Source organism: Lactuca sativa, chromosome 3 (assembly GCF_002870075.4).
Source record: "Lactuca sativa cultivar Salinas chromosome 3, Lsat_Salinas_v11, whole genome shotgun sequence".
NCBI classification, from domain to species: Eukaryota; Viridiplantae; Streptophyta; class Magnoliopsida; order Asterales; family Asteraceae; genus Lactuca; species Lactuca sativa.
Genome location: NC_056625.2, coordinates 209,184,202 through 209,200,871, shown reverse-complemented (window position 1 = coordinate 209,200,871; position 16,670 = coordinate 209,184,202). Strand labels below are relative to the sequence as shown.

Genomic DNA, 16,670 nt, shown 5'->3' with positions numbered 1-16,670 from the left:
TAAACTAAAGAGGCTTTAATGCATCATAAATCTTGAAATGAACATTTGGTAAATCTTGTCAATTAAAAGCTGTGCAATCCCTTCTTATTTCACCTTGATTACCAATTTTGACCCCAACCCTACCAAGTTTCCTCATCGCAGTTATAAACGCCGCATTAAAATCATCTCGATTATTAGCAAACTTTTTAACAACTTTTCTGGATGATAAATCCGTGTAAAGAACAACATCCGATGTAAACAAACCCTTGCCTACCATTAGATTCTTATAATAAACATTATCGAAAATGTTTGGAGTATTGGGATCCATATCCACAGTGATAGTGGAATTAGCATTTTTAGGGCAAGTAGCCATCAATTGTTTTGCATAGGTTGGATTCAGTAATGGGTCGACCCGTGAGTGCAAACGGTTGGCAAAGCTTTTGCACCGAGAAACACCGACTGTGTGGGCCCCGGATAGAGCGATCATGTCACACTCAGAAAGGTTTTTCTTTGCAAATATTTTTTTAATTTGATTGAGATTGAAGGTTGGTTTTGGGATGTTTCCAGTGACCCGTGATGCCTTTGAAATAAGTCCGTCTCGCCGGCCTAAATCCACATTGTACCAAGGCCCTCCGGCCTGCATGTATAGATTGATGGACACTTTGTAATGAGTATTGCCATAATTTAAAAAGACAACATGAGTATAAATTTCAATTTATTTAAGTAAATGATTTAGATTATAGTTTTATTATTAAAGGTCAAATTGATTAAAGAAAAAAAAAGGCTAAAAGTAGGTAAAAAGTAAAGGGAAATTGTTATGTACTTTCATCGATTTGTTAGGTTGAAGGAAACGTTTGAGACAGGATTGAAAACAAAACCTTGTCTTTTAATGGCATGATGTTTACCACTCAATTAGCCCAAGTGAGAGGTATTATTCTTCTTAATTCTCTATTTTCTCCAAACTTTTTTAAAACATTTTTCCCAAAACTTTCCTTATAAAAATGATTTTATTAAGAAAATTTATCACTTTTTCTTTACAAACATGTTTTTACGGTGATGAGTGTGAAGAGGAAGTTATGGTTCGAATCATCTTTTTCTTCCGATTCTTTTAAAAGTTGATCTGACATCATGTCAATTTAAGAAACATGAATATCATGATTTTGTTCTTATTTTTTTTCAGAAAAAAAAATATTTAAATATATTAATTTTTTTTTTTCCAATTTGTTTTTTTAAGCAGGCTCACCACTAATTTTATGGTTCACAACTTTTTTGGAAAACCCCTAAGCTTTTTTCTTTCTTTGAAAAAACAGTTATTTTTTTCTTTTGAAAAAACTAACGTTTAACTGGTGTTTCGGTTTAGAATTACTTTGTTTTTCTTGTTGTTTGCGAGATGCTCATAAGTAGTAGCAAACCAAGAACAATGACCCATGATGGTTTGATATCTTAAATTATTTTTAGAATCAAACCAAAAAAAAAAACTTCTAACTCCAATCTATATTTGGAATTTAATTTTAATTTTTATGTTTCCTCTCTTAAAAAGCAGATTTAGTTTCAAAGGTGATTTGATCCATATATTCTTTTATATTTCTTTGAGATTCATTTGTTACAAAATAGTAACCATATAATAGTAACCACTAATTTTTATGTTTCCACTGTTAAAAAGCAGATTTAGTTTCAAGTAGAAATTAGCAGACACACGATCTTCACTTAGCAACCGTAAAACCTTTAATTTTCAAATTAACAGAAAGCTTTATCTATTAAATTTGAAACTAAAGGTTTTGTGTTTGCTAACTGAAGTTTCTATCTCTGTTAATTTCAAATTGAATAATAACGTAATCCCTAAAGAATTTGTTGGCTATGTTATTATTAATGGGAATGAAATGAGTCTCATTTGAGATTGAAAATATTTTAAAAGGGAACTCATGGAAGCTGAAATTCCAAATATAGATTTGAGTTTGGAATTTATTTTTCTAGTTTGATTCTGAAAACAATCTAATATGCCAAGCTAGCTTATTACATTGTTCTTCATGTGATATTATCTATAAGCATTTTACAAATAGATTTTGGTATGTACTTTCTAATGAAAATTGGGCACAACTTTTATCTTTGTTTTACAAAGTCAAAATTTTTATTAAGATTACAATACTGAAAAATATCTAGAACATCATAAAAAATAACAAGAAAAATAGGTGAATCTTGAAGAAAAACAAAAAAGTTCGTATAAACAAAAAAGAATTGACAAATGTGAATGTTTAAAGAGGTTGAAGATTTTTTTTTTTTTGAAAAAAAAATTATATAAAAATGAAAGATTACCGGTAAATCCAATAAACGAGTCATATTAAAAAAAAGTTAGAAATGTATGGCTTTTTGGAAATAAAAAGAAAGTTTAGCTTTAAACACAAAAATATGAAAATATAATATATTTTGGTACAATTAACCCTTATCCAGGATTAAAAATGTTATCTATATTTCAGAAAAAAAAATGGTCAAAATATATATATATATATATATATATATATATATATATATATATATATATATATATATATATATATATATATATATATATATATATATATATATATATATATATATTGGAAATACTCATTTTTTATAGTATTTTCATCTTAATTTTTCCTATTACATTTTTCTATTTTGTAAAATCAAAGCAATTATACGGTCATTAAAATAAAAGGTAATTTCATGCATTGTAATTGGGTAGACTATTTAAAGTATAATATTTTAATAAAAGAATTGAAATTATATTGCTCTAGTTGTATAGATTTTTTGACGTAAAATGCCTTAATAAAAAAAATATTGAATATACACTATTTAATAAAAATAAATGAAAGTATAATGTCATAATAGACTACTAAAAATGGTTGCTAATTCTTGTATTAGCCTAAGTTTAGAGGCGACAAAGATTGGAAGGGTTTAAAAACTTTGCAAAACATTTAACTAAACTATACAAGTCGAATTAAAACACCAAAGTTTGACTTAATCTCGAGCTTTTTCAAATTAACTTTTTGGCAAGAATGAATGAGTCAAAAAGTTCTAAAAAATGTTTGACATTTACAAAAAATCAAAAAGTTCAAGAAGGAATGAATCAATCTCGAGCTTTTTGCAATTAACTTTTTGGCAACAATGAATGAGTCAATCTCGAGCTTTTTGAAATTAACTTTTTCCAAGGAGTCAAAAAGTTCCAAAAGATGTTTGACATTTACAAAAAGCCTTTAGAAATTAACTTTTTCGCAAGAAGGAATGAACGGTTTTTCAAAAGACAAGAAATCTTGACTTTTTGTGATTTTTATATTCTTAAAAGGTAAATTACCTTCAAAAATCAAGAAATATTAGACAAACACTTTTTAAAAATGACTTTTGACTTTTGCTCCCTCAAAATTTAAACTCGAATTCTGGATCTTTTCAACTTAAAAAACAATCTCAAACACCCCCTCAATCTCTTGTCGTTGAATTCAGGATCGACTTTAACACTCTATTGTTTTATTCGAAAAGTACCTCCTTTTATAAATAATGTTGTTTAATATACTATTTGTTTGTAAATTTTAAACAAGACAAAAATTGTAAAAAAAAATTATATATATATATATATATATATATATATATATATATATATATATTTATTTATTTATTTATTTATTTATTTGGGTTTTGGTCCGAACCCCAACTTTTGGTGGTTCTTTTGAGCTAGTTTCATTGTATATTTGGCCCTTTCGAAATTGAAATGACTGTAATACTATTAGTGTATTTATTTTCCATTTATTTTTCATTTTTTTTTAATTTAATACTTATGTATATATTTTAATAAGTAAAAAATAAGATAAGACTCACCTCTCTTATTTTTTAATTATTAAAATAAATAAATAAGTATTAAATTTTAAAAGAAAATGAAAAAAAATGAAAGATAAATACACCAAGGATATTATAGTCATTTTAACTTTCAGATGGACCACATACGTAATGAAACTAGTTTAAAAGAACCACAAAACAAAATACCACAGACCATCTTTGCAAGTTTTGTGGTAAAACAAAATACACAAAATTTCTTTTCATAGATTAACCCTCAATTTTGCTTCTTTCGTCGTTATAATTTTTGAATTAGATCGTGCTACTTTGAAATCCGATGGTGTTTTTCGTAGTAGTCCGAGGGCTTGGTTTACTTTTAGACATGCTTCATTTGCTTTGCTCTTCTTCTTCGGACACATTTTGCATGTTGAGAAACTTTTTCCCCAAAAAAAGTTCATGATAGTTAGAAAAAATTATTTTTCAAATATAAGTTTTTTTTCTTTTATTTTTTCTTTTCGAAAAACAAATCCTTTTATTTAGCAAGCCTTTGTCATGAGTTTTTTTAATAGTTTTGTAGGTTCTATCTATAGCAGAAATTTTAAAAAAAAAATTTCATCTTGTGTTGCGAAGATAAAATAGCATTTTTTATGTCAATTCTTTTAATGAAAAAGTTCCGCAAAAAAACTCTACTATTATGGATACTCTTAATTTTTTACCCGGGCTACGCAATCTCGAGTGGCAATGACTAAAATGTCCGCACACGAAACAACACCAGGACAAACAGACTCAACTGCCTTTTTAGCCTTCATAACTAAATCGATTCCATCATCATCAAGCGAAAGATTATCTGACGCATTCTTCTCAACGTCTCCCTTCTTTGATTCGATCATAATGGAAGCATCACATCCCTACATTCATGAAAATTAAATAGCTTATAATGTCCATTCAAACGAAACCTAAAGCTTTTAAAACCGCACCTCAACAAAGCAGTCGTGGAAAAACAGACGAAGAGTATCTGCAATAACCGCAAACTCCTGGTTAACCTTCTTATCCACTTCCTTTTTAACTAACGTTTCTACCATTGGACATGTTTTCGCATAGAAATTCTCGGTCAAATAACTTTTTCCGGTTTTGGTGAGAACCACCACCATTATCAAACTGTACAATACGTAACTTCGATGTGACACCTCCATCTCTCACTATAGAACACACAGGAAGAATGTAAATGATCCACTAATCAACTTTCAGTATTGGAGTATTTAAGCTTGGGGTAGTTATGATTAGGTGTTAGAGCTCAACTAATTATAGATAGTTAATGCGGTTTCCATCTCGAGGCATAATTTGGTTAAACCGATTTTGAGTGTTGATATGCACAATTACATTGATGTAGATCCAATGCATTCTGGTTTTTGCTGATGTGGAATCTAGCTTGGTATGATTTTGTTTACATAGTTTTTATTATCTTATCAATTATTATTTTTATAACATTAAGAACCTTTTTTAGCTAAAATGGCAAGACACCTACAATTGAAGTTCATTAAATTTGAAATGTCTAAATTATTTTTGGAGCACTTAATAGTAACCGCTAGTTGATTATGAAGAGTGATTTGTATAGAATAATTTTGTCATTCATAACAATTTATGATTTAAAAGATCGTACAATTTATATATTACATAATACTCTAAAACATAAATTGTTGTATATCAAAAAAAATTATAATATACAAATCATCCACTTTGATGACAATAGATTATTAAGAAGTAACCAACAACCTTGTTTTTGTTCATTCCATATGTTGGTCATCTGATTTACCAAAAACCTTGGATGCACCAACGAATAATTACATTCAAAACGACTTGTAAAACTTCTTACTATTGTGTTAGATGTAATTACACAATCTATGTTATGACATCAGTCATCTAACTTTTTAAATAAAAGGATTTAAATTATATGCACGTGAAATATTCGTTGATTGTTTCTAGCGGTTTTACCCATTCTTTTTGTAACAAACTTTATTTATTTTTTTGACTGTGACCTAACTCAAATAGATACATTTTAAGTAAATGGGTCGAATTCTAACATTTAGTGTCGATCATAATTGAGAAGTGATTCGTACAAAACAATTTTTAACTTTACACAATAATTTATACATTATATATATTTGTACAATATAACATTTTAAAACACTAATTGTTGTGTATAGATCAACTTCTATGATTTATAATTTTGTTATAGAAGATATTTTGAATGACTATATATATATATATATATATATATATATATATATATATATATATATATATATATATATATATATATATATATATATATTTATATTTCAAATTACGTACACGCTTGATTGTTTTAATGATATTATAATGATTTGCCCAAGTGGTACATGTGATTAGATACTAGAAAAAAAGACTAGTCCACGGATTGTTACGACTTCACTTTCACGTGTGCCAAATTGAAAGGTCAAATAGGAAAGGGGCACACAAAACGTCTCTTCTAAATGAACAAAACATTAAAAATGCCCCTATCATATGTTCCGTCCGTTTTGTAACCTTATCCATCATTACCAAGTTATTTCTAAGAGCATTCATATAGTTTATTCGTTGATATATCTTGTAACATCTTAATATTAAGGATAAAATAAAATTTTATTTAATTAAATAAATAAATAATAGTCTAAATATATGAAATAATTAACTATAAATAAAATGGAGAATTTCAAGTTTATCAAGAATATAGTTTTGGCTAAATTAGAAATTTGAGACGTGGGGACTAAATGTGTCAAATTGCAAAAGTGGCTTTGATCTTGCTTTGATGTAGCCCAATAATTATAATCCTAAGAATGCGTTGGGGGTAATTTTAGAAAGATTAGAAACTATTTAGCTTCAAAACAAAAACGAGGGCTAGATATTTTGGAAAGATTAGAAACTATTTATCTTCAAAACAAAAAGGAGGGCTACATGTTGGGAATCTTAGGAGTTTTAATCATGTGTTATTACTAAAGTGGAGATGATGTTTTCTTATCGACAAAAATGCTTTATGGGTTAAGGTGATTGAAGCACTGCATGGAGGTTCATGTGGATTTCGGTTTATTGAATCTTTAGTTGTTGGAAATGGATGTGGGCTCCAATTGTGAAATCGATAGATGAACTCAATACCAAAGACATTATCCCACATTTAGTTATGGTGAAAATTGTGGGAGATGGTGTAACGCCACATTTTTGGTATGTAATTTAAATAAAGTATTTTCATTTTTTAAGGGGTACTCGACGAGTCTGTAGCCCGACTCGTCGAGTAAAGACGGGATGATCACGCAATTTAAGTTGGCTACTCGACGAGTCCATATGCTGGGACTCGGCGAGTCCGCATGTCTGGATGAAGCCCTAATTTTAAGGGTTTGCACCCTATTTAAACACATTTATGCGCCCCAACTTAGCCTCCATCACCCTCAGAACATTTCTTATCAAACCCTAGCCTCCTTGAAGAGTGTGTGAGTGATTGTTGCCTTGTGAAGGAACTTTTGGTGCATTTTGGAGCAAGTAGAAGAAGGAGAAGGTTGAAGAGCTCAAGGAAGAAGTAGATCCAGAACACACTCATTTGTGGTCATCTTTTCTGGTAATAAAGTCTCCATCTTGTTTATTGATCTAATAAATCTAGTTTGTCCCTAAATTGTTGGTATTAAGCTCAAAAAACCCCAAATCCTTTGTGATAAAGCCTTATGATCGAGTTATACTTCAATTCTAGCCTCTCTTGGGCTCCAGGAGATCGCCTTTTTGGCAGCCATGACTTTGTTTTGGCTTATTAACCCCATAATAGTAGAGTTTGAGTGAAACAGCTTCATTTCTTCTTGGTTACACATAAAGTTAGCAACTTTACATGTTCAGATAGTCCTAGGAGCTTAGATCTACGAGTTAGATGCTCTGAAATGGATTAGAATCGACTTTATGGAATCTACATGCTTAGGACTCGGCGAGTTGTTCTTCGGAATCGACAAGTCGAGTCGCGAGTCCCCCCGTCTTTCCTCGATTTGTGAGTTCAAGGTGAATCAGTGAGTGGGGAAGGGACTCGGTGAGTTAAAGTCAGAGTTAGTAATGGAGGGACTTGGCGAGTCCGGTTAAAAAAAGTTGACTTTGACCAGGGGTAAAATAGTCATTTAACCCTAAGGACATTTATCAGTACCTGATCTAGTGTTTTTGGGATTTGTAGCCGGACAGTTTCGGAGCAGCAGTCAGCCAGTTTTAGAGTTAGCATCTCAGCAGCCAGCGTTACGAGGTGAGTTTTCCTTCCAGTAGGAAAGGGTCTACGGCCATAATGCCGACCCGTCTAGTTAGCAGTAGTTCTGGACTTTGGTCCGATGCAGTAGTTCAGTGTGCTTGATGTCTTTGTGATTCAAGCATGTCTTTGTGTTATGTGTTTCGGACTTCGGTCTGATGCAGTATGCAATATATATGTTTATGCTAGTTGATATGTTTATGCTATGATATGTTATACTCAGTCAGTTTCCGGACTTCGGTCCGATGCAGGGGACAAGGTCCCAGTCAGTTCCGGATTTCGGTCCGATGCAGTTAGTTCCAGACTTCAGTCTGATGCAGGGGACAAGGTCCCAGTCAGTTCCGAACTTCGGTCCGATGCAGTTTCCGGACTTCGGTCCGATGCAGAGGGCAAGGCCCTGGTTAGTTCCGGACTTCGGTCCGATGCAGTGGGCAAGGCCCAATAGTTATTTATGCGTTATTGTATGGTATGTGGTAATTTGGGGAGCTCACTAAGCTTCGTGCTTACAATTTCAGTTTTGGTTTCAGGAACTTCTGCTAGCAAAAGGAAGAGCTTGGGTTGATGGCATCGCACACACCACAACTTCAGTTTTATCCTGGGAGTTTTATTTAGATATTTTGTTATGATTTATACAATTTTGTTTTGACACATATACTATGACTTTTAAGTTACTCATTTCATGGTTCTTATTATATATGACATTCGATGATGTGAATTTTAGAAATATTAAAACAAAAAATTTTGGGTCGTATTTTTTGGATGTTACAAGTTGGTATCAAAGCCTTGGTTTGAGGGATTCAGACACACTTACGAGTGTGACTGGACTCAAACTAAGGAAATAGTAAAAAGATTTTCAAAAGAAAAATGTTTTTGAAAGAATTTTTGAAAAAGAAACTTAAAAAGAAAAGAGTTTTTGAAAACGAGAAAAGGCTGTGGAGCATGCGATCAGCCGAGCTCAAGTAAGTACTCCCAAATTAGCCATACAAGTTTATGTTATGATTATCAGTTTCAGTTTTAGTAGAACAGCATGCTAGAATAGGACTAAGGATCTAAGGATCATGCCTTATGTGCCTGCTGTATGTGTTTCAGCTTTATGAGAATTGCATGCTAGTATTGAGTAGACAGTAGTAGGATATCTTGTTTAGGTTATGCCTGATAGTATGAGCTTAGCGTTGTATGCTAGTACATATTCTCGTTATGAGAATAGATTTGCTTGAGTAGTTCCTGTGTCCGAATGCTGCTTGCTAGGGATGGCAAAAAAACCCGAACCCGACGGGGAAACCCGATTCCCGAATTTTTCGGGTCGGGTCGGGTCAGCACTATCGGGTATCGGACCGGGTTTCGGGTTCTTATCGGGTATTTTTTCCGGGTTCGGGTCAGGGAGTGGGTTGTGTCTGCCCCGACCCGCCCCGCCCCGATTATATATATATATATATATATATATATATATATATATATATATATATATATATATATATATATATATATATATATATATATATATATTAATATTACACTTCAGCCCTAAGCCCCTAACAGTAACAAAACTCGTTCCCTGGTTCGCAAATCGCAACACTCTTCTAGGTTACAGTCGAGACCGAGAGCCGACATTCCAAATCGCAAGCTACGAGCCTGCTGCCTGCGATAGACGATCGACGTCTTCGATAGTTCGATCGAGAGCCGACATTAATAGCCGAGACCGAGAGCCGACATTCTACTAATCTTCTCTTCGTCTTCTACGAACGACTGTGATAGTTCGATCGACGCCAGTACGCCACAGTGACGCTCACGCACAAGGAACAATCACAGGTAATCGATCATTCGGTCGCATCTTTCTTTAATTCTCTTCATTTTTCTTGAAATTGAGCATATGTAATCGATCACTACTTGTATCTTTCTCTTCAATCGGTCACTGTGACTTGTAAATGTGTATCTTTCTCTTCAATCGGTCACTACGACACTACCTGTGGTAATTTGGATTCTTGAAATCAATTAGAATATGTGTCCTACAGTCCTACTGTAATCTGTTTCTTTCTTCCCTGTATCAATTTCTTAAACTCAATTTCTTATTTATGGCTGTGAATCTGTAAATCTTTCTTTCCCTGTAAATCTTTCTTTCCCTGTATCAATTTCTTAGAATAATGTCCTGATGGCTGTGAATCTGTAAAGTATGGTTGTATCTTTTTCATTTGTGTGACCCTGTGAATCTGTAAAGTATAACTGTATCTTTTTCATTTGTGTGACCCTGTGAATCTGTAAAGTATGGCTGTATCTTTTTCATTTGTGTGACCCTGTATGGCTGTATCTTTTTCATTTGTGTGGTTAAGAATAATGTCCTGATAGGTAAACTAATATTTTTCAGGAAATATGAATTCAACTAGTCAAAATCATGCTCCAACTGCAAGTAGTCAAGATGTGGGAGGTTCGGGTTCTAATCAACAAAATACTGATTCTGTGGATCAACAAGATGGAACAAATATTAATGATACAGACACAGTTTTTGATGAAGATGGAGATGAAGTTGTTGGTTCGAAAAGAGCAATACGTTCACCGGCATGGCAACATTTTATAAAATTTAAATTGAATGATGAAGTTAAAGCAAGATGTAAACATTGCTCTAAAGTGTTGGGTGCAGATAGCAAGAATGGCACAAAACATTTACTTGCACATTATCAGCGTTGTTTACACAAACCTTATCCAGATATTCGTCAATCTATCTTGGTGCAAGAAAAAAAGAAATTAGATGGTACTACAACGCATGTTTCAAACTATACATTTAATGCTGATACTTCTAGGAAGGATTTGGCTGAAATGATTATTGTGCATGAGTATCCGCTTTCAATTGTAGAGCATCATGGATTTAGGAAGTTTGTGGGAGGTCTTCAACCTTTGTTTAAGGTTCCTTGTCGAAACACCATCAAGGACGACATCAAAAGAATTTATGATTACGAAAGGGATAAAACTATGAGTTTGTTAGCAAAGACCAAAAGCAGAATTGCAGTTACTACTGATATGTGGACATCTAATCATCAAAAAAAAGGATTTATGGCAATGACAGCACATTTTGTAGATCAAAACTGGAACTTGCAAAGCAGAATTATGAGGTATATTATACTTATTTAACTATAATTTATACGTACTTATTATTTATATGTTAATATTAACATATATATTTATATATTCTTAAACAGGTTTATTTACGTGCCTTGTCCGCATACATCTGATGTTCTTGCCGACATACTTTATACTACTTTGTGTGATTGGAATCTTGATAGGAAAGTGTCAACTCTTACTGTGGATAATTGCACCACAAATGATGCAATTATCAGGATATTATTAGAGAAACTTCCTCTAAAATCACTAATGATGAATGGTGATTTGTTTCATATGCGTTGCTGCGCACATATTCTCAATCTTATTGTCCAAGATGGCTTATCTCTCATTAAATTTGAGATTGAGAGAATCAGAGAGAGTGTTGCATTTTGGTCTGCATCACCAAAGAGGGAGCAAAATTTTGTGACAGCAGCAGAACAGTTGGGAATACCATACTCAAAGAAGTTGATACTTGACTGCAAGACACGGTGGAACTCTACATTCTTGATGTTGAGTGTTGCTATAAGCTACAAAGAGGTTTTCGATCGGGTAAAGACAAGAGACTCGAAGTATACATGTTTTCCTACAGAAAAGGATTGGGAGTTGGCTAGTGAGATTTGTGAAAGATTACAACTTTTTTATGAGGTGACTGTTATGTTCTCTGGTTCAAAGTATCCTACAGCTAATGTTTTCTTTCCTTTGATATGTGAGATTGGGTATTCTTTGCGTGAGTGGACGAAATCTCCTATTGAGGAGATTAAGATGATGGCTGACCAAATGGTTTCTAAGTTCAATAAGTATTGGTCTGTAATTCATGGGGTAATGGGAATGGCAGCGATTTTAGATCCACGATACAAATTAAAGTTTGTGGAGTTACTTTTTCCTGTACTTTATGGAGAAGAAAAGGCAAAGATTGAATTTCAAAATTTGGAGGCGTTTGTCCAAACTTTGTTTCAAGAGTACGTGTCAAGTAATGCATCTAAAAAAAGGAAGAGTGAAGGTATTATATTCTTCTTATTGTTTGTATAATAAATAGATCATATCTTAAATTATTAACATTTTTATAATAAACATTAGGTTTTTATGGTGGTTCAGTTCCTGGTTCATCTTCATTTGGTTCTAGTATCTCTTCCGGTCATCGTGTTGGATTCAAAAAGCTCTTATCGGATATTGCTTCTATTACTAGAGATGATGATGAATCAGGAGGTATGAGTGAGTTGGATAACTACTTGAAGGAGAAATTGTTGCCTAAAGATATGGAACTTGATTTGTTGGCATGGTGGAAAACAAATGGGATTAAGTACCCGACACTACAAAGGATAGCTAAAGATATATTAGCTATTCCTGTTTCCACTGTTGCCTCGGAATCAGCTTTCAGCACTAGTGGAAGATTAGTAAGTCCTCATCGTAGTCGACTTCATCCAAAGACATTGGAGGCTTTAATGTGTGCTCAAAGTTGGTTGTTGAATGAAATTCGAGGTAGTATACTATTTTATATTAATTATATGAAATTGTGATTTTTTTTTTGCATATTAATAATATTAATTTTATGTAGCAACTTGTTCTGAAGAGACCGAGGCATATTGTCGTTCTGTTGAATTTGATTATGATGTGGAAGAGGTAAAACGACACTTCTAAAAATATTAATTTTATATCGTTTCCATGATTTTGTTTGATTTTGAGTTTGTTTAATATTTTGTAGGAAAACACTAAAGAAAGCGGGACAACAAGTTTGGATGATTTTGTTTGATTTTGAGTTTGTAACTTTGTTTTAATGTTAATTGGTAATGTATTATTGTGATGAATTAGTTTTTCATGTTGTGTACTTGGATGTTTTGGTTGGTTGGTTGATGTTACAATATTAGACTATTAGTAATTTCTATTTGGTTAAATGATTGAAGAACTTATTTGGTATTTTAAGCCTATGCAACGTCTTAATTTATCATTATGTATTTGTAGTTTTTCCTTCTTTTTTTCTGCCATAATTCGGGTTATAGGGTCGGGTTATCGGGTAATTATCGGGTTTCGGGTTTAGGGTCGGGTTCGGGGAAAGTTTCAGCCCCGACGGGGCGCCCCGATAAGAAACCCGTCGGGTATCGGGTCGGGTTCGGGTACATATGTGAAAATCGGGTTCGGGTTTGGGACACCATGCCCCGCCCCGAACCCGCCCCGTTGCCATTCCTACTGCTTGCTTTGTGCCTTGTGGGACTCTAAGTGATAGGAGTTAGTCGTTAGGTGAATACGTCACGTCACATGTGATCAGGGTTGAATAATCTCAAAGTGTTGGATTCGGACCTACTGCGCAGCTCTTGTTTGAGTCTAACTGTTGTGGGGACGAGTTTTTTACTCAAAGGATTATCTGAGCCTCGTCACATGTGATGGTATTCAGGTAATGGCTAATTGGCATTACAAGGAGGCCTTCAGCAGCTGAGGAATGGTTTGAGTCAAAGATTTACCCTAGGGTAAGCGTAGGATGAGAGTAGCAGAGATCAGTAGTAGTAGTAGTGACTTGGTGGAGTCGAGGCAATTCTCGAGGAAAGTACGGATATATGTGGAAGGTAGTATGGGCCCGTACTACTGAAAGCAGAGGATCCGTACTTGAATCAAGGAAGGCCGAGGCGAGGCCAGGAAACCTGTAGTAGTAGCGATCCCTCGAGATATATCAGTGTTTCTGACATTTGAATTGATGTGTTTTCAGAATGGTGGTTTTACGCCCTAGACCAGCAGGCGGCAGTTCAGGTGCCGGTGACCGATTTTGTTTATACTTTATAAAAATCAGAGTACTTCATTTTATAAAAATGTTGCGGAATTTGTTCCCAGAAAAACATGGTAAATACGTTATTAAAACATTTTTGAAGAAACGTATTTATTTCATTTTAAAACGTTTGGGATGTCATCGTTAATACAGAAACATAAGCATAAACAGAACTTACAATTATTTACACTAGTGATTTACATCTCTTTAAATCTCTCAGTGTAATGTCACTTCATATCCACACCTGTGATATAAATAAACTGAGTGGGTCAGGTTGGGAAACCTGGTGAGCACATAGGGTTTTCAACCCACAATATTATAATTATCATTTTTAAACATCAAACAATCAACCCAATTACCCATTCCCGTTATCCTCACATTACGTCCTTAAAACATCTAATCACAAGGGACTTAGTCAAAGGACTATCATTGGGATGGAGTGTACCTGGTGAGCACACAGTTCACACAGTTCGAATGAACATACAGTTCGAATAAACACACAGTTCAAATAAACACCTACAGGTTGCGAGCCTGCTAGTGTTCCACTGGATTGTCTAGAATAGTCCGTGGTCGTCATCTATACTCCACTAGATGACTAGATCATCAAGAACAGTTATAACGAGGCCTCTCATTATTTTATTTTGTCACACAACAACTATTACATCTACCCATGTTTTAACCAACACATTTTGTAGATATAAAATACATATACAGTTTAAATCATTGAAAACATGTATAAAACGTTCATCCAGCATAGATAGCAAGTATTCAGATAATATGCACACATAGCACGTAATTTATATAAAATACTTCATATCTATGTGTAAGCTGAAAGTAACTATGCACTCACCTGAAAGGTGGTGACTCAGCACTCGGACAACCTAACGATAACCGCGACAAATTAATTAGTCTAACTATTATTAAGCATTAATAACACTCAATAATAGCCCAAATAATTATTTTAAGGACCTAATAACATTCTTATAATTATTTGAAAGCTATATAAAAAATTGCGTAGGCGTAGCACACTTACAGCGAATTTTATCGAAAACCGGAACTTAATTGGAGCGGCGTTTCGAAACCGAAAAACTCCTTTTTCTCGGGACTCTGGGAGCCTCGGGGCTTCCCTAGGGTGCTAGGGGGTTTTTCTAGGGTTTAGGGGGTTTAGATGAACTAGAGAGAGAAAGTAGTGAGAGAAAGAAGTGGATTTGGAGTGAAGAACAATGGCAGCCTCGCACATCAATTTATAGGGTCAGGCCTCGGTCATTACACTGGGCGTACCGAGGGTACGCTGGGCGTACTCCTCGGATAAGATTGCCAGCCTCGGACCAGCTGTCTTGCACTCCATCGGACGGATAAGAACCGAAGTACGCAGGGCGTACTTGGCCTCGGACGCGGGGCGTACTTCGGACGCTAGGCATCTCTTCGCTACGTTGGGCGTAACCCTCGCACCAGGTGTCACCATCCGAAGCGATTTCATCCGACGGCTGGGAGTTCGGCCACGTCATCATTTCATGCATCAGCTTCGCAAGTTTCACTACAAACTTTAAAAATTCGTATCTTTCGCATACGATCTCCGTTTTTGACGTTCTTTATATCCACGCGAAGGTGGGAATGTACTCTACAACTTTCATTTAGACTCCATTGGCTAATTTTGACTCTATTTTAAATTTTATATTATTAACAGGCCGGGACAGGATTGGTCCGTTAAATCCTCATAACTTCTTCATCCGACGTCCGTTTTCACTCATCTTTTTCTTGTTACGCTACTCTTAATGAGATCTTCGATTCTCGTTCAGGTCGTGTCGACTAAAAATCACTCGATCTAATATTCGAATTTCGGGCTGTACACTGCTATTCCGAAACTTCGAAAAATCATAACTTCTTCATACGAAGTCAGATTTGGGCGTTCTTTTTATCGATGTTCTTAGTTTAACATATTATACGACTTTTGTTTAGATCGCTAAGGCTAAATCTCGCTCTATCATAAATTCACTATTTACGCTTCCCGGTATCGTGCCGGTTCTGTCGCGAAACTTCGACGGGTCATAACTTCTTCGTTATAACTCGGATTTCGGCGTTCCTTATATGTACGGAAACCTTGTGAAATAATCTACAACTTGGTTAACATTATTTATTCTAAATAATCTTTTCTCGAAAAGTCATTTTCGCCCCCTATTGCCTCTAATTTGACGAGCCCGGATTTGCGGGCGTTACAATTATCTCCCCCTTAGGATGATTACGTCCCGGAATCATCAACGAAACAGGGATCGTATAATGACTCCATACGTCATCTTTTCATCCTAGGTAATAATTATAACTTCTATATTCCTTCAAGTCTATCTCTTAGACTCATTGACTGTAAGCAGTACTCGATCGTGCACCTGCTCTCTTCCTTAGGTTAGACTCCAAATTATGACCTTCAAGTCACAATCTCGATCCTTACTGGGTACAAACTTAAGATGAGTTCTTTTGTTACTACTATAGATCGATGTGTCATATTCTAATGACCTATCATCGTACGTTGCAACACTTAGACTTAGGTCTCCTAAAGTTAAATTCTAAAATAGACTATGCCTTCCTTCATGTTCTAATGTGATATAATCACACTTTAACATTAGGCATTTCTATCTATCAACTTCTTTAACAACGAGCGTGATATTTCTATTGATCGCTTTGATTTCAATCGTTTGGTTTAAGTCGAACGCTACATCAAACTTGGTTCTCTGAACCACGTAACCCACTCATCGTAGT

The 16,670-nt window shown here is 34.3% G+C and overlaps 3 protein-coding genes across 3 annotated transcripts; 2 read left to right on the top strand and 1 right to left on the bottom strand.

Annotated features, from left to right (window-relative positions):
- Positions 1 to 58: 58 nt before the first annotated feature.
- Positions 59 to 4,976, bottom strand: LOC111877715 (peroxidase 55). The gene is made up of 3 exons (XM_023874224.2): positions 4,761 to 4,976; positions 4,500 to 4,691; positions 59 to 616 (listed from the first exon to the last, which is right to left on the bottom strand). Exons 1-3 carry the CDS (start codon positions 4,974 to 4,976, stop codon positions 59 to 61), a joined length of 966 nt encoding a protein of 321 aa, XP_023729992.1.
- Positions 4,977 to 10,435: 5,459 nt separating this feature from the next.
- Positions 10,436 to 12,190, top strand: LOC122196048 (zinc finger BED domain-containing protein RICESLEEPER 2-like). The gene is made up of 2 exons (XM_052769892.1): positions 10,436 to 11,172; positions 11,260 to 12,190. The coding sequence occupies exons 1-2, from the start codon at positions 10,436 to 10,438 to the stop codon at positions 12,188 to 12,190; spliced, it is 1,668 nt and encodes a 555-aa protein (XP_052625852.1).
- On the top strand, positions 12,189 to 13,053 carry LOC122196354 (zinc finger BED domain-containing protein DAYSLEEPER-like). The gene is made up of 3 exons (XM_042898825.2): positions 12,189 to 12,640; positions 12,717 to 12,781; positions 12,864 to 13,053. Exons 1-3 carry the CDS (start codon positions 12,370 to 12,372, stop codon positions 12,909 to 12,911), a joined length of 384 nt encoding a protein of 127 aa, XP_042754759.1. The 5' UTR covers positions 12,189 to 12,369; the 3' UTR covers positions 12,912 to 13,053.
- Positions 13,054 to 16,670: the final 3,617 nt, after the last annotated feature.